A 19185-nucleotide genomic window follows, 5' to 3' on the forward strand; every position below is an offset into this window, starting at 1 on the left:
GAACAACAAGGCTACGGGTGCAGATGGAACCCCTGCTGAGGCGCTAAAGTATGGCAGAGAGGCGTTGTTGGCGCGGATACATGACCTCATCTCTCTCATTTGGAGGGAGGAGAGCATGCCGGGAGGTCTCAGAGATGCAGTGACTGTGACCATTTTTTTTTAAAAAAGGGGACAAGTCCAACTGCGGCAACTACAGGGGAATCTCCCTATCAGCCACTGGGAAGTCTGTCGCTCGAGTTCTCCTCAAACGTCTTCCCCCTGTGGCCGATTAGTTTTTCCCGGAATCAGTGCGGATTTCGTCCCCTACGGGGCACAACGGACATGATCTTTGCAGCGCGACAGCTGCAGGAAAAATGCAGGGAGCAGCATCAGCCCTTGTATATTGCCTTCTTCGATCTTACAAAAGGCCCTAGACACTGTCAACCGTGAAGGTCTATGAAGCCTCCTCCTCCATTTTGGATGCTCCCAAAAGTTTGTCAACATCCTTCGCCTGCTTCACGACGACATGCAGGCCATGATCCTGACCAATGGATCCATTACAGATCCAATTCATGTCTGGACCGGGGTCAAACAGGGCTGCGTCATCGCTCTAACTCTCTTCTCAATCTTCCTCGCCGCCATGCTCCACCTCACAATCAACAAACTCCCCGCTGGAGTGGAATTAAATGACTGAACCAGTGGGAAGCTGTTTAACCTATGCCGCCCTCCAGGCCAGGTCCAAGATCACCCCAACCTCTGGCATTGAGCTGCAGTACGCGGACGATGCCTGCGTCTGCGCACATTCGGAGACTGAACTCCAGTATATAGTCAATGTGTTCACTGAGGCGTATGAAAGCATGGGCCTTACGTTTAACATCCGTAAGACAAAGGTCCTTCACTAGCTTGTCCCTGCCACACAGCACTGCCCTCCAATCAAGATTCATGGCACGGCCCTCGACAACGTGGACCATTTCCCATATCTCGGGAGACTCTCATCCACAAAGGCAGACATTCAACATCGCCTCCAGTGCGCTAGTGCGGCCTTTGCTCGCCTGAGGAAAAGTGTGTTCGAAGACCAGGCCCTCAAATCTACCACCAAGCTCATGGTCTACAGGGCTGAAGTAATACCCGTCCCTCCTGTATGGATCTGAGGCATGGACGATGTATAGAAGGCACCTCAAGTCGCTGGAGATATATCAACGATGTCTCCACAAGATCCTGCAAACCCCCTGAGAGGACAGGCGCATGATCATCAGTGTTCTCGTCCAGGCTAACATCCCCAGTATTGAAGCACCTACCACACTATCAGCGTCGCTGGGCAGGCCACATAGTTTGCATGCCAGATACAAGACTCGCTAAGCAAATGCTTTATGCGGAGCTCCTTCATGGTAAACGAGCCAAAGGTGGGCAGCGGAAGCATTACAAGGACACCCTCAAAGCCTTCCTGGTAAAGTGCGACATCACCATTGACACCTGGGAGACCCTGGCCAAAGACCGCCCGAGGTGAAGAAAGTGCATCCGGGAGGGCGTTGAGTTCTTCGAGTCTCAACGCAAAGAGCAGGCGCAGACAGCGGAAGAAGCATGTGGCAAACCAGCCCCACCCACCCCTTCCCTATACGAATGTCTGTGGCTCTCGTACTAGACTGTTTAGCCACCAGAGAACTCACTTTGGGAGTGGAAGCAAGTCTTCCTGGATTCTGAGGGACTGCCGATGATGGACTTTTAGAGTGGGAAACTGTAAATCCTTTTATAGATAGTGTGATGGTTCAATAATTTAAACTGATTAACTTACAACTGTATAAAAAGCAATTGTGCAGCACCCCTACATTCCCAACCTCAATGCTATGAATAATGGTTAAGGGAAAAATATACGTTATCAGAAGTACCAATGAAGAGTTTTACAAGGCGAGAACACAGAATTTCACACTTGCTTTAAACAAGGTATTAAGAAAAACATAAGAAATAGGAACAGGAGTAGGCCATACAGCCCCTTGAGCCTGCTCCGCCATTCAGTAAGATCATGGCTGATCTGATCATGGACTCAGCTCCACTTCCCCGCCCGCTCCCCATAACCCCTTATCCCCTTATCGTTTAAGAAACTGTCTATCTGTCTTAAATTTATTCAATGTCCCAGCTTCCACAGCTATCTGAGGCAGTGAATTCCACAGATTTACAACCCTCAGAAGAAATTTCTCCTCATCTCTGTTTTAAATGGGCAGCCCCTTATTCTAAGATCATGCCCTCTAGTTCTAGTCTCTCCCATCAGTGGAAACATCCTCTCTGCATCCACCTTGTAAAGCCCCCTCAATTTTATACATTTCAATAAGATCACCTCTCATTCTTCTGAATTCCAATGAGTAGTGGCCCAACCTTCTCAACCTTTCCTCATAAGTCAACACCCAAAGTCAACCCCCTCATCCCCGGAATCAACCGAGTGAACCTTCTCTGAACTGCCGCCAAAGCAAGTATATCCTTTCGTAAATATGGAAACCAAAACAGCATGCTGTATTCCAGGTGTGGCCTCACCAATACCTTATATAGCTGTAGCAAGACTTCTCTGCTTTTATACTCCATCTTCTTTGCAATAAAGTCCAAAATACCATTGGCCTTCCTGATCACTTGCTGTATCTGCCTGCTATCCTTTTGTGTTTCATGTACAGGTACCCCCAGGTCCCGCTGTACTGCAGCACTTTGCAATTTTTCTCCATTTAAATAATAACTTGCTCTTTGATTTTTTCTGTCAAAGTGCATGACCTCACATTTTCCAACATTATGCTCCATCTGCCAAGTATTTGCCCACTCACTTAGCCTGTCTATGTCCTTTTGCAGATTTTTTTATGTCCTCCTCACACATTGCTTTTCCTCCCATCTTTGAATCGTCAGCAAACTTGGCTATGTTGCACTCAGTCCCTTCTTCCAAGTCGTTAATATAGATTGTAAATAGTTGGGTCCCAGCACTGATCCCTGCAGCACCCCACTGGTTATTGGTTGCCAATCAATGAACCATTTATCCCAACTCTCTGTTCGTTAGCCAATCTTCTATCCATGCATTAAGGTCTCAAGTTTTCCAAAACTGAACTAAACTTTAATATCGTTTACAAAATGCTGCTTTCAGTAAACTCAGGTGAAACATCCCTTTTCAACAATAGCTGAGTACTCCTGAAGACTCAGATCTGTATAACTAAGAGGTAAGCAAGTTTTTCAGGGTCACTGAAATATTAGGTTTTGTTCAATGCTTTTGTTTTCATAACCAATTTAAAGCCCTAAAAGATGTCTAAGAGTTCATACCAAATGAATTTGGACAAAGGCCTCAGCCAGGGTAGATCAAAATAGCTCCAGATATTTTTAAAGAAACTAGCATATTCTCACACAAGAGCAGCAGTATCTGGAAAGATGCATACTCATCACTTGGCCTGGAATTTGTGGTCCTGACGACAGCGAACTAGCAGCATTTCGCCGTTTAAACTGACCACAACTTCAGGATTTTGTGCATGTGGAGCCTAATGCAGATATCATGAAGTTGTGGTCTGTCATTGACTACTCCTCTACAGGCTGCACTGTGCCTTCCCCCCCCTTCCATCTACCCACCCACCCCGACAGAGCCGGCAATCAGTGAAACTGATAAAACTGTGTCTCTTCCATGGTAATTACATCATGAAATACCACTGTTAAATACCCTATTAAAAGTTAGACCCTTTTTACTCGGTGTTTTAACAGCATACTGACTGCTAAACAAAGGTGATGACCCTGAAATAGTAATTTTAATTTTGTGGAGTGTCAAAATTATCCACTTTAATATAAATTTAAATTAAGAAACTTAAAAAGTTTTTTTTTTTTTTTTTTTAAATGTTGTTCGTCCAAGTTTATTCATCTTTATTTCAGGTTTGTCTTTTTCCCATGAGCGCGCTTCAATCTTGGCTTTGCTCACTAACACTTTTTTTTTTAAGTTAGAATTTTAAGAGCTTACCCACTTCCTGGTTTGTGGTCTGAGAATTGTGGGTTTTGATTGGCTGCTTAGACAGCTTGAAGACATCACAGCAGCTCTTCGCTGGGAATCCCCGTTGATTTCAATTACTTGTTGGAAAACCCAAAATTTTCAACAGAGATTGCGACATCTTTGTGTGAAGCTTATTTCGGGGCCAACAGCTTCGCCGCTGACCATAAACTCCAAGCCATTAATTCTTTACTTAAATACTTTTGTATTAACAGCAATCTTAAAAAATAAAATGTTCCTTTCACCAATGTGCTCAAAACTGCAATACAAAATACTCCACAAATATTTCTTGTATTTTGTAATCTCCCACTTGTGATAAAACTAACCAAGCCTGTTTGATGCAATTCTTGGACAACAGATGGTGTCTTAGTTACAACTGTGTAAAGACCATGTAGATTACAATGTTTGCCAGCCATGCATCATTTATCCAGAATTATTTTTGGGAAGCTGGGAGTGGTAAAGAGAAAATGGGGAGATGGCCAAAATGTAAGTTAACTGAAGGGTTAACTAATCTGTTTATATAATGATTCCTGAACAGTGTTCTGAAGCATGCAATTAAACTAAACAAGAACAAATTGGTGTCTCAAAGATTAAAGACTGGGGTCTGTTACAGATGGTTGATATACAAGAGAGAGTGTGGGCTACAAGACATTAATCTAACAGAGATAGGTAGAAGATTAGATTACAAACTGCAACACTGGAATATGACCCATTAAGAGCAAACATCGCAACTTGGAGATTAGATCTTGAAAAATTACCTCCTGGTATCATACACTAAAGATTTCTGGTGTGGCTTCATTCACATTGTGTGTTGGGTGTGTCAATGACTTAAAGCTTAAAACGCTCAAAAAATGAAAAAAGGTTTGTGACAAAAGTAATACATTTCAAATATATTATTCTGTTTTGCTCACTGGCTAAAACTGGCACAAATATGTCTTACAAGAAATTTTGAAATATAAAGCAATACTTGTTGCCAACTATTTTCTTGAAATCCCTCATTCCCTCCATTTCCTCTGTTACGCAAGCATTTATTTTATTCTATAAACCCAGTGCTTTCCTGTTAAATAGCATCACCGCTTGTTTCCAACATGCAGCATGCTGCTGTCACTCCCTCGCTGCTCCCTTGCCACATTCTGGGACAGTTTACTACTGAAGTGCCCAATGTGCGTACGCTGACCCGCCCCTTGATCTGGTGCTGCATTTGGGATAAAAGTGATACAAATATGAGTTGATTTACATGGCAGCTAGTTCAAAATATTTTGTTATACAAGTCAGAATGGAAAGAAGGGTGTCAGTTTCTCATCCTGGGATGAGAGGGTTGTCCTAGGGAGGAAAAAAAATGGAGTAGATTGGGCCATGCTCTCTGGAGTTCAAAAGAATCAAAGGTGATTTCATTGAAACATACAATGTATGATTGACATGGTAGATGCCGATGAGGGGGATTGACAGGGTAGATGCCGAGAGGTTGTTTTCCCTGGCTAGAGAGTCTAAAATGAAGGGAAATAGTCTCAGGATATTGAAAACTAAGATGTGGAAGAATTTCTTCACTCAGGGTTGTAAAGCTTTGGAATTCTCTACCCCAGAAGGCTGTGGATGCTGAATCGTTGAGTATATTCAAGGCCGAAATAGATTAGATAGGTTAGACTATAGGGGAAATCGAAGGATATGGAGATCAGGCAGGAAAGTGGAGGTGAGGTCAAAGATCAGCCATGATCTTACTGAACGGCAGAGCGAGCTCGAGGGGTCAGATAGCCTAATCCTGATGCTCTTATGACTAACCACATCCTTAGTGCCATTTTTCATTTCTCACATCAGAACTGAACATGTTGATAGTTGCAAAAAGTCCCATTTCAACAAAGACCCACATGCTGCTCATAAGAGGTTGGTTGACCACCTCTGTTCTAGGCCACTAATTCACAAGGCATTTTTGCATTGTGACACTCGCCTTCACAAACTCAGGTCTTCAGCAGCATGCTGCAAAGTTAAAACTGCAGAGGACCCACCAAGATTAGCAGCCTGGAAGACCTGCTGAAAACCGTCACCGGCAGATGGCTCTATTCATTTCCTTATGACTGCTTAACAGGAACAGGAAATTCTGCTGGACATCTAAAGGGAGCTATTCAGTTTCGAATGATATACAATGTACTTAAACACACTGCAAAGTTAAACTTATTTGCATCTCATTAGTTCGAATCAGGTCATACCTTGCTCTTCAACTCATTAATTTCACGAGCATGAATTCTCTCCAGTTGTTCCTGTAGTTGACTTAGCTGTGTTTTTTGTTGCTGTTTGATGCTCTCAACATCTGAACTCAGACTTTCTAACATACGGTTTTTGAGTTCCACCTCTCGCTGCAGAGAATATTTGTCCTGCTCCAAAACCTGCTCAAAGATCACAGAAGAAAATTCAAATGGGAAAATGTATATGATTTATTATTCCATAGAAACACAAACTTACCAATCGACTCGTCGTACATGTAAATAACTGACAGTTTCTAATTAAAGTCTTGTGTGAGATGCTTAAAACAAGATGATGGTGAAAGTAAGCTTTTCTGTGTGGCACATTGGGAGGAAGAAGGTTGGAAAAAGTTTGTTGAAATAAACTGATCAATGCAGAATTCCACAGAGCTATCCTGTGATTATAATTTTGATGATATTTTCGAAAGGCAATGCAATTTCCCTGCAGGGAATATGTTACAAAAATCACACCAAGCTGCCCTTGTATACCTTCCTGTGACTTAAATCAAGCAACACTGACCTGTGATCAGCCTGTGGATGTACAAACGGGAGAAAATTCTTTCTTGGGGAATCAAGTCTGAAATTACATAATGGTAAATGACCATTCCGAGTCACTTCCCCATTCATTCAATCAGTGGCTCACTGTATTAAGTAAGCTCTGCACACACTACCTCTCTGGCAGCAGCAAATTCATTTGTCGTTTCTGTCAATTTGTTGTCCAGCTCAGCCTCATTTTTCAGCAGCTCTAGCCCGTATTGAGCTGCCTTCATTCGCTCGTTTTCCGACTCCAGGAGCTGCTGCCGAAGCTGCTGGATCACCTCTTCCAACTCGGAAATAGTTGCCATCTTGGGATTCTGCAAGGTAACAAGGTGAGCCAGACTTTTATTTTTGGTATAAAAGCTTTACAAATGGAAACAGGGCTAGAATCAAACTGGAGGGATGTACGCAGGACTGAAAATGAAAATATTCAGAGCTCCCTGCTGGCTCAGGTGAGTACATACAAACATAGAAAATAGGTGCAGGAGTAGGCCATCCGGCCGTTCGAGCCCACACCACCATTCAATAAGATCATGGCTGATCATTCACCTCAGTACCCCTTTCCTGCTTTCTCTTCATACCCCTTGATTCCCTTTAGCCGCAAGGGTCATAATCGAACACCCTCTTGAATATATCCAATGAACTGGCATCAACAACTCTCTGCGGTAGGGAATTCCACAGGTTAACAACTCAGTGAAGAAGTTTTTCCTCCTCTCAGTCCTAAATGGCTTACCCCTTATCCTTAGACTGTGTCCCCTGGTTCTGGACTTCCCCAACATCAGGAACATTCTTCCTGCATCTAACCTGTCCAGTCCCATCAGAATTTTATATGTTTCTATGAGATCCCCTCTCATTCTTCTAAACTCCAGTGAATACAGGACCAGTCGATCCAGCCTCTCCTCATATGTCAGTCCTGCCATCCCAGGAATCAGTCTGGTGAACCTTCACTGCACTCCCTCAATAGCAATAACGTCCTTCCTCAGATTAGGAGACCAAAACTGAACACACTATTCCAGGTGAGGCCTCACTAAGGCCCTGTACAACTGCAGTAAGACCTCCCTACTCCTATACTCAAAACCCCTAGCTATGAAGCCATTTGCCTTCTTCACCACCTGCTGACCCTGCATGCCAACTTTCAATGACTGATGTACCATGACACCCAGCCCTCGTTGCACCTCCCGGTTTCCTAATCTGCCGCCATTCAGATAATATTCTGCCTTCGTGTTTTTGCCAAAGTGGATAACCTCACATTTATCCACATTATACTGCTCTGCCACGTGTTTGCCCACTCACCTAACCTGTCCAAGACACCCTGCAAACTCTTAGCGTCCTCCTCACAGCTCACACCGCCACCCAGCTTAGTGTCATCTGCAAACTTGGAGATATTATACTCAATTCCTTCATCCAAATCATTAATGTATATTGTAAATAACTGGGGTCCCAGCACCGAGCCCTGCGGCACCCCACTAGTCACTGCCTGCCATTCTGAAAAGGACCCGGTTATCCCGACTCTCTGCCAAACAGTTCTCTATCCATGTCAGCACATTACCCTCAATATCATGTGCTTTAATTTTGCACATCAATCTCTTGTGTGGGACCTTGCCTTTTGAAAGTCCAAATACACCACATCCACTGGTTCTCCCTTGTCCACTCTACTAGTTACATCCTCAAAAAAATTCTAGAAGATTTGACAAGCATGATTTCCCTTTCATAAATCCATGCTGACTCGGACAGATCCGATCACTGCTTTCCAAATGCGCTGCTATTTCATCTTTAATAATTGATTTCAACATTTTCCCCACTACTGATGTCAGGCTAACTGGTCTATAATTAACTGTTTTCTCTCTCCCTCCTTTCTTAAAAAGTGGTGTTACATTAGCTACCCTTCAGTCCTTAGGAACTGATCCAGAGTCGTTAGACTGTTGGAAAATGATCACCAATGCATCCACTATTTCTAGGGCTACTTCCTTAAGTACTCATTGAGTTGGTGGACAACTGATTGCAGCTGCTGCTGAGCAGATCCTGGATCTTATTTTGTGAAATTTAGTGCAAATGGGCAGAAAACTGCATACGCTCAGAATGTTCCAAAATTGACGTATGCAGCAAATATTGCTCACGTTTGACATAAGATATTACATTAAAGGTCGAAGTCGAAGAGATTTGCGTTCTGTACCCAAGAACAGCATGCCACTGCTCCACTAAAAAGTTAAGTTTGATGTGGGTATGGTTCTTAATGAATATTTTGCGTCTGCTTTGAAAAATATGACAGAAAATAATGGAATGACAATACAACATACTGGTCATTGACCAAACAATGTTCAAAATAATAGTCTAGTTCTTGGATAACTAACTTGAACATACATCAAACAACATTTGAAATGTATGTGGTTACAATACAACCTGCAGACCACACATACAATTGCTATCTGTGTTGGACAATCAAAGGGCAAAACTAATTTCAAAAACTTCTACACAAGTTACATTTGCAGAATGCAATTTAAGTGACCCACGGAGAAAGATTATAGACCTAGAAATTGCAGTTGGAGGCTTCCTGCAGGCGGATGCCTCCGACTGAAATTTTAACAAAAGTACCTGGTGGTCCCAGTGGAATGTCGACTTGCGCTCCGAGACCTCCATTCGCAGTCCAATGAATGGGCCCACGTATTCCAGGAGTGCATGTGTAGCCTGGGATCACGTGGACCAGACCAATCAATTAAAATGGAGTATCCCCATTCACAGTATTAGTGAGTTCCGTTTCAATGGAGATCTCCATTTCTATGAATGTTTTTTGGGGGTATCCCCAAACATTTTAATAAGAAAAACACTTCACATATTTAAAATTAATTGAAATTGAATGTTTTAGACCAAAATTTTTTAAAATGTTTTAATAGGGGTAAAAATGGACAGGGTTTAAATATAAAAATTATTGATAAAATATTATTTTTCTATCTTTTAAAACTCTTAAGACTGGTAAAAGCAGGCCATATACCTGCATTTACCAGGCAACGAATTTGAAGGACATTCGCTGGGCAGGAGTTAAGCAAATAGCCCAAATCTCTGCTTGTGAAGGCCCTTCTCCTGGGGCTGCGTTGGAACTGTCAAAAGACAAGTTCTCTGTGCATGCGCATTGCAGGCCGAGATTCAGCAGTGGTGGAGCCGATTTGGGAACATGCGCACATCGTACGCACCCGGAGAGACTGCAATTTCAGGGCCATAGGCACCAATTAAACTGCAGTTTAACCATTTTAACATTTATAAAGACCCAAGATAGCTGTGGTATTTCTTAATTTAAAAAAAGATCAGTCTCAACTTGCATTCACAATTTCACTTTGCAGTTTTAAACAAAAATCAGTTTCGTCAATCATTTCAGATTCTTAAGTGATGAAAATGTGTCCAAAATACTTTGCACTATTTATTGCAAATTTAGAATCTTCCCTCACATATTCTTGAATATAGCATTTGCTAGTCACCCCGATAAGCAGTCATACACTTATGGGTATTGCCTAATACCTAACTACATGAGACCAGAACCCAGGTGTGTAACAATAGTAGCCCCTTGTGGACTGAACCAGCTATTCATATTTTTCACTAATGCTTCCATGTGTGCCTCTCCAATCTTCTCGAAGGTGGACTGAGACAACAGGGTGGCTTGACCCATCCACCTCCACGGAGGTGCGTGGGGGGCCTGACCCATCCACCTCCATGGCACGAACCTGGTATTGCAGTACTTCCAGGAACGGTGCAGTGGCTCTAGGCCTTTTGGCTAAGAGCATTGGCGCAGAGTGATCCTTGATGTGTGCAAGGTGACCTCTGGCGTTTGTGATTGGACAAAGAATTGGAAAGATTGACTCTTTGAGTTGCTTTATTTCAATGGGTAAATGTACAGAGCCACAACTATAACTAAATGTCATTGGTAATGACTGACTCCTTAAAATAAAGTTTAAAATAATAATATTTTGATAGAATTCTGTTTCTTTACCCATGACAATTTTGACATGGTGCAAAATCAACTTGAAGACTTGCTGTGCTCACATTGGTTGCCACGTTTCCTGCAATAATGTTTAAACTTCAAAAGTACTGAATTGGCTATAAAGTGCCTTAGGATGTCCTGAGGTCAATGAAAGACACAATATAAATACAAGTTCTTTCATGACCCTCTTATAACCAGAGTGCCATTTCTTTCTTCCAAACTTGCAGTGCAATCCTCTATACTAACATTGCAAATTTGTGCAAACATTTTGTGGACACTCAGCATCCAAGAAAGAAATAACTTGTATTTATACACCTATCACGACCACAGGCATACCAAAGCACTTCGCAGCCAAGGAAGTACTTTTGAAGTGTCGTAATGTAAGAAAACATGGCAGCAAATTTGTGCATATTAAGGTCTCACAACCAGCATGAGATAATAAGATTTTAGCGGTGTTGGTTAAGGGGAAGTGTTGGCCAGGACACCAGAAGAACCCCCCAGCTCTTCTTTGAATAGTTCCATGGGATCTTTTGTTTTTATTTGTTCCTGGGATGTGGGCGTCGCTGGCAAGGTCAGCATTTATTGCCCATCCTGAATTGCTCTTGAAAAGGTGGTGGTGAGCCACCTTGAACCGCTGCAGTCCTTGTGGTGAAGGTACTCCGACTGCTATTAGGGAGGGAGTTCCAGGATTTTGATGAAACAGCGATATATTTCGAAGTCAGGATGGTGTGTAACTAGGGGAACTTGCAGGTGATGGTGTCCCTATGCGCCTGCTGCCCTTGTCCTTCTAGGTGGTAGAGGTCGCGGATTTGGAAGGTACTGCCGAAGAAGCCTTGGCGAGTTGCTGCAGTGCATCTTGTAGATGGTACACACGGCAGCCACGGTATGCTGGTGGTGGAGGGAGTGAATGTTTAACATGGATGGGGATGCCAATCAAATGGGAGGAACTCCTGTAGCAATGTCCTGGGGCCAAGATAATTGAACAACAACGACAACCACCTTCATTTGTGCTATGTATGAATCCAGCCACTGGAGAGTTTTCCCCGATTCCCATGGACTTCAATTTTACTAGTGTTCCTTGATGTCACACTCGGTCAAATGCTGTCTTTGTAAATACGGATTCTTTTTCCCTCAATCTGTTTCAGCGAATACAGTGACGCGAACACCTCTTGCCTTTTCTGTAAAAGACCTTTATTGAAGATTCTCCGGCCGGGACTTGTCAAGACAAAGGAACACTCTCAATCAGAGCCTGTTTACCTTCCCCTGGACAAGTCCCTTTTCAGCGCGAAAAGCACAGTCGATATAAATTTTCAAAACAGAACACATTTGATTAGCACTTGGTCTATCCAATCCCTTTCTGCGCACCCCCCCCCCCCAGTACGTCCAATGGCAGGCAAGAAAGTCTCCCAATTAGGGCTGGTGTCAGGTAGGTTAGTTATAGCTTTGCTACACTGTCTTCCCTTATCAGTAAAGAACCCAATTAGTGTCTCTTCCTCCTTATCAGTAGAAGCTATTACTTTTCCCTTCCTATCTAGGATTGCTTTCTTTCTTTGTGTTGCCTTGGGCTTTCTCATGACCCGTGTCTAACCTCAACTTCAACTCTTGGTAACCCCTTTTTTTTTCTGTTGATTCTGCAGTTGTCTACATCTTGACCATTCCTTTAGCTATTTTCCCATGATTCCCTATCTCTATCCTTTTGCCACCTTCTCTAGCCATCTACCAGTTTCGCAACCCTTTTACACATTCTCATCTTGATGTCAAAGGCAGTCACAGGCACCTCACCTCAGGTAATTCAGCTCTTTTGTCTATGCTTGGACCAAGGCTGGAGCAGAGTGGGCCTGGAGGAACCCAAACTGAACATCGGTGAGCAGGTTATTGGTGAGCAACTGCCACTTGATAGCACTGTCAATGACACCTTCCATCATCTGCTGATGATTGAGAGTAGACTCATGGGCCGTTAATTGGCCAGATTAGATTTGTCCTGCTTTTTGTGGACAGGACATACCTGAACAGTTTTCCACATTGTAAGGTAGATGCCAGTCTTGTAGCTGTACTGGAACAGCTTGGCTAGAGGTGGGGCTAGTTATGAAGCACAAGTCTTCGGCACGATAGCCAGGATGTTGTCGGGGCCCATAGCCTTTGCTGTATCCAGTATGCTTAGCTGTTTCTTGATATCACGTGGAGTGAATTGACTGAATACTGTTAGATTACACCATTTTCTGCTTTTTTTTTGTTGCTGTAACTAAAATGGCCAAACTTTAAAAAAAAAACTGACCAAATTCTGTTACCAGCAAACCTTGCAAAGCCAAGAAGCTACTGTGGGAATTGTTAAATTAAGCAAAAGCTGTACTCTCTCACAGATAGAAGGAGTAACTGACCTTGGACAGACGGTGGAGATATCGCAAGAAATTGATAAGACCATCTGTGGACAATGATGTCTTAAAGAACATTTGTAGTAGAATGGATTATTGATAAGGACATTGAAAAAACATTACACATTTAATTAACTGTCTGCTAAAGAGGGGAAAAAAAACTCTGCCCTTACACAGTGGGCCCGTAACCAATTTCTTAAATATAATTGCAGAGAGAGAGGAGAGAGGAGAGGAGGCGGCTTCGTCAATTGTCAACCACAGAGCCACGAACTAATTACGAGACGCTTGAACACCGGTAGTATTAGTTACGTGCGAGTTGAGTGTTTGCTTAGAATTGCGTAAGTAAATAAGTCTATACAGTAACTGTTGTGTATTAATACTATTGGATTGTAGTCCTTTGTCGAATTTTAAGTAAAGGTTACCCAAGTGAGGGGAAACTGCTAATATCCGTGTCTTGAGTTGTCTGTTCAAGTCTGAACTCTAAACTGCTAAAACAGTAAATCTTACTCGATTGACTTCTGTGATGGTAGGGACCTCAAGAGGACAACGATCTGGATCATCCACTCAGCACTTCTGGTTGAAGATGGTTGCAAACACTTCAGTCTTGTCTTTTGCACTCGTGTGCTGATACCTCCCTGCACTCTTCTCTCTCTTTTATTATCTCTCCTCAGCCAAGCTCATCTTGCTCATGAAATTCACATACTGACCACCTATGCGAGATGACACAAAATGGTACCCTCTCCTCAGGTACTGTACCTGTTTCAAAACTGTTGTCATCAACCCATTTAAAAAAAAAACTTGACCTATCTGTCCTTGCAAACTACCACCCCATCTCCAGCCTCCCTTTCTCTTCCACTATAGGTACGATATAAATGCAGGAGCTGGTTTGAAAATTGCAAGATTATAGAAATGAGTGATGCTGGTAATATCTTGTTTTGAGAATTGCAGGAGATAATTTTTCCTTTACAAAAAGTGACCTGCTACATTTGCATCGGCAGGTCTGTGTCCAAAATCTATAAGATCAACAGATAGATTTATTGGCATCTGCGATGTGCACCGTAAATTCAAAGTGCAATGCCTCAACCTTTTTTATGTGGATTTTTTTTTTTTTAAATCATGCTAAGCATATCTAATTCCGAGAAAGCCTAAAATTGTCAATTATAATCTCTTTAAAAGGCTTCTTGTTCTCTCCTGCTACCGAGGCACTGGCGTGGAGATTTACACGTTTAGCTCCAGCAATGACCCTTCCTGCAGAGGTTCTAAGTTTCACATAGAATTAGATCTCCAATGTCCTGTAAACTGAGCAAGTTACCTTTTTTGTAAATTTGCAGGCCCGAGATAATTCACCACGTGCTTTAGATTGTACTGTATGTATTCACAGGTCACCTCTCACCTCTTTCACGTTGCTTTGGCTTCACAGTGATTACAGTATAATTGTGGCGGGTGCAAAGTTGATTTTCGAAGAGAAATTAAAATTCCTGGTCCACTTTCACATTTTTAAGATTTATAAAGAGCTATCCTTCCACTTTTTAATGAAGATTTGACATGTGTTTGGGACACTGTTTAGCAGTGTTTATGCTCGTTTAAGATTGTGCACACATGCAAAACTCTTAAGGGGCCAAACTTGGTGAAATCACCACCCACCGCCGCCGAGTTTTCTGGGTGGTCTCCCCTCCAAGCGAGTTTGGTGGAGGCCTCCCACCGGCAGGGAGGGAAGGCAGCTGGGGACCGCCCGCTGACGTCCAACATGCATAAGTGTCCTCCCGCCCGCCGAGCTGCCAGTTTGGTCCGGGTGGGAGTCCGCTGCAGCAGAGGAATGAACCGCCACATGGAGGCAGGTCTAATCTCAATGGTAAGTATGAAGATCTGCAAAAAAAAAGTTAGTAAATTTAATGTGTTTATTTTTTTCCCAGCGATTCAGGTGGATGGGGTCCCCTGAAGGGTTCCCAGTGTTTTTTCTTTTGTTGTTTTGAAATTTTTAATTTTAATCTGTTCCTCGCTCAGTCACCACCACCCCTCCCCACCCCGCCCAACTCATGGAGCTCACGCCCAGAGTCATGGCACAAGTTCTTTTTTTGTCGTTGGGCAGTCTTTCCAGGACTTTTTCATGAAAGTTCCCCCCAAAGTACCAGCAGGATCTCAGCAGTCCTTTGGGTGGCACTTAGCTTCCACCAAGTTTGGGGCCCCAAGACTTTTGACAGTGCAGAGATGGCAGAATAAATTGCTGCTGGCTTAAACTGTTTTTACAGCACGTTCTGTTCTTGGCATCACTGCAGCCCAATAAACTTTTTGCTTTTATATTTGTTATGAAACAGTCCACTTTAAAGTGAAACCAATGATGGCTGCCCTTACATTGCCAGTGGAGTTGTAAGTTAAATGGAGTGCAATAACTGCATTGGGAGACACGAAGGCCCACCTAAATAAGGTCATTATTCCTGTATGACAGTGGCAACTATAACTGTTGTTGTCCTTTCTGGCTGCTGATAGGCTGGATGTGTAATACTATAGGTAAGCAGCAATTAGTATTTCCCCTCTGACCTGTACAGATCTTTCCCAGTTCTGCTCCAAGGGAATTTCACCAATTACCAATTGTAAAAGTTACTAAGAGCTGCGATTAATATTTTATTCCATCCCCTGATAATTTTCAATATTTTGTTTAATGCAGATGATATAATTAGGGTTTCTAGTTTCAGAGAGAGAGAGAGAGAGAGAGAGAGAGAGAGAGAGAGAGAGAGAGAGAGAGAAAGAGAGAGAGAGAGAGAGAGGAATTAACATTAATGGGTAATTAACCGACTAGTGCTTCCAAATGCTCCTTTTTATGTGTGAAATAAAACAGAAAATGCTGGATCTACACTGGTCAATCAGCATCTGTAAACAGAAACAAAAGGTTAGGGAGGTGGAGGGAGAGACCAGCAATTGCACCAGTTCTAGATCTCCAATATCCTTGTCTTGAGTTGCCTGTTCCACAAGTTTGAACTCTGTAAACTGTAAGTCTTACAGATTCTGGTGCCCGAACAGCAGGAACTCTAAGAGCAGACAATGTCAAGGATTATGGATGAGTTATATCTCAGAGAGGAGTGGGAACGGATCATTATAGACAGATGATCCGGTTGTGGCGGCTGACCAGTGGACCATGTTGACCGGAGTTGATGGAAGCCGTTTGGATTGTTAGCCCATCAAAGGCAGGTTAAAGATCAATGAGTGTGCAAAGATTAAATTATAAAATGAGATAGAAGATATGACAGGAGACTCATACATTAGGAGAAAAAAAAAAGGGAAGACACCCTATAGTGGGAACAGAATGGGTTCACAGAATGTTTAAAGTTAAGTGATGTTGATAATGATTTATTTGCTCAGAAAAATAAGATGGCATTTGGTTATTTCAAAGTTTGCTTCAATTTACATGAAGTGACATAATGATGTCAGACAATGTTTTGCTCTGCCTTCTTATAAACCTAGAAGGATGTTAACCCTTTCCACTGACAGGTGTTTTCTTAACTCAGCAAGGAACCACATTTGAATTGGTGAATTAAATTTTAAAGATATTGGACATTGTTAAATGAAAGTGAATATTTGCAGCATGGGCCAAAAGGATTTTATGATTTGACATATTAACCGCTTGGGTTCTTAAGCAGAGTCACAATGAATTCGCTGTTTCTTTTGTTTTAAGTAGGTGACCATCAGGAAGAAGGGGTGGAATTGACAATTAAGTTGCCCGCCAGAATTGGCAGCCGTAACCTATGTAGTAACACATCCCGCCGAATTTCCCCCGCCGTATATGATCTGTTCTGACTATGTTCACCTGTATATCCTGTATGGAGTATTTAGCGATCTGGGCAAGAAGAGGTTTTACGTCTGCGGACGGTAAACAGTTAATTACAGCACCAATATTGACAACTATGGTAGAAGCCGTAGGAAAAGAGGGCAAAGACTATTACATACACAAAGTAAAAGCACATTCGAAGATCAAACCGAGGTGGGACAGGAACAGAAAAGCAGACAAACTAACTAGAATGGACGCAGAGAAAGGGGTCCCATGGGATCCATTTGGAACGTGCTGGGGCTAGGGTCCTGGCGAACCAAATAACTAGGGCTGCAGAGACAGCTTTAAACTAATTAGTGGGGGGGGATGGTTCAGGTGAGCAGAAACCTAAAAGCTCAAATAATAAGGTGAAGGCAATGGAGCAGGGTAGCATTGGGAGAAACGAAAACCAGAGCGTGACAGGAAGGGACAGAATCTATAAACATAAGAGTGTATCAGAAACTGGGGCCGTAGCAGGAGAAAATGGTAAGAAAACACATTTAAAAGCTCTTTATCTGAATGCACGCAGCATTCGTAACAAATTAGATGAGCTGTCGGCACAAATAGTTACAAATGGGTATGATCTGGTAGCAAGGTGACCAGGACTGAACTAAACATTCAGGGGTACTGACAATTCGGAAGGACAGACAGAAAGGAAAAGGAGGTGGGGTAGCTCTATTGATAAAGGATGGAATCACTGAAATAGTGAGAAATTATATTGGCTCAAATGATCAGGATGTTGAAACAGTTTGGGTGGAGATAAGGAATAAGTTGGAAAAAGTCACTGGTGAGCGTAGTCTATAGGCCCCTTAACAGTAGCCACTCTGTTGGTCGGAGTATAAACCAAAAAATAGTGGGGGCTTGTAAAAAGGGAACAGCAATAATCATGGGTGATTTTAACCTCCATAATGATTGGACCAATCAAATTGGTCAGGGTAACCTTAAGGAAGAGTTCATATCGAGTGCGTAAGAGATGGGTTCCTTGAGCAGTATGTAACTGAACCAACCAGGGGGCAGGCTATCTTGGATCTGGCCTTGTGTAATGAGACAGGATTAATAAACAATCTCCTAGTAAAGGATCCCCTTGGAATGAGTGATCACTGCATTGTTGAATTTCAAAATTCAGATGGAGGGCGAGAAAGTTGGATCTCAAACCAGCATTCCAAGCTAAAATAAAGGAGACTACAAAGGTATGAGGGCAGAGTTGGCTAAAGTGGACTGGGAAAATAAATTAAAGTGTAGGATGGCTGATGAACAGTGACATACATTTAAGGAGATATTTCATAACTCATGAAAAATATATTCCAGTGAGGAGGAAAGGGTGTAGAAGAAAAGATAGCCATCCGTGGCCAAGTAAAGAAATAAAGGATGGTAAACCAATTAAAAACAAGGGCATACAAAGTGGCCAAAACAGGAGATTGGGAAACTTTTAAAAACCAGCAAAGAATGACTAAAAAAAAATGATTAAGCAAGGGAAGATAGACTATGAAAGTAAACTCGCACAAAATATAAAAACAGATAGCAAGAGTTTCAACAGGTATATAAAAAGGAAGAGTGGTTAAGTAAATGTTGGTCCCTTGGAGGGCGAGACCAGGGAATTAGTGATGGGGAACATGGAGATGGCAGAAACGCTGAACAAATATTTTGTATCAGTCTTTACAGTAGAGGACACTAAAAAATATCCCAACAGTGGATAGTCAAGGGGCTATAGGATGGGAGGAACTTAATCACAATCACCAAGGAAGTGGTACTCAGTAAGATAATGGGACTAAAGGCAGATATAAATCCCATGGACCTGATGGCTTGCATCCTAAGGTCTTAAATAACAGCAGGGATAGTGGATGCATTGGTTGTAATTTAGCAAAATTCCCTAGATTCTGGGGCGGTCCCAGCAGATTGGAAACTGCAAATGTAACAGCCCTATTTAAAAAAGGAAGCAGACAAAAAGCAGGAAAATTATAGACCAGTTAGCCAAACATCTGTGGTTGGGAAAATGTTGGAGTCTATTATTAAAGAAGCATGGTGGATAAAGGGGAACCAGTGGATGTGGCGTATTTGGACTTCCAGGAGGCATTTGACAAGGTGCCACATAAAAGGTTACGGCACAAGATAAAAGTTCACGGGGTTGTGGGTAATATATTACCATGAATAGAGGATTGGCTAACTAACAGAAAACAGAGTCGGGATAAATGGTTCATTCTCGGGTTAGCAATCAGTAACTAGTGGGGTGCCGCAGGGATTAGTTCTGGGACGCCAACTATTTACAATTTATATTGATGACTTGGATGAAGGGA

General features: G+C 42.5%; 1 protein-coding gene across 2 annotated transcripts in view; it reads right to left on the reverse strand.

The window, feature by feature from the left end:
- Window positions 1-19185, reverse strand: part of spdl1 (spindle apparatus coiled-coil protein 1) — a 62833-nt gene that overhangs the window by 27287 nt on the left and 16361 nt on the right. For both annotated transcript variants that reach the window (XM_070895529.1, XM_070895530.1), the window contains 2 exons: window positions 6882-7064; window positions 6178-6354 (listed from right to left, as the gene is read on the reverse strand). In XM_070895529.1, coding sequence (XP_070751630.1) covers window positions 6178-6354; window positions 6882-7055 — 351 coding nt within the window. In that variant the 5' untranslated portion in view covers window positions 7056-7064. The remainder of the gene's footprint in view (window positions 1-6177; window positions 6355-6881; window positions 7065-19185) is intronic.

The sequence above is a fragment of the Pristiophorus japonicus genome, chromosome 12 (assembly GCF_044704955.1).
Source record: "Pristiophorus japonicus isolate sPriJap1 chromosome 12, sPriJap1.hap1, whole genome shotgun sequence".
Taxonomy (NCBI): domain Eukaryota; kingdom Metazoa; phylum Chordata; class Chondrichthyes; family Pristiophoridae; genus Pristiophorus; species Pristiophorus japonicus.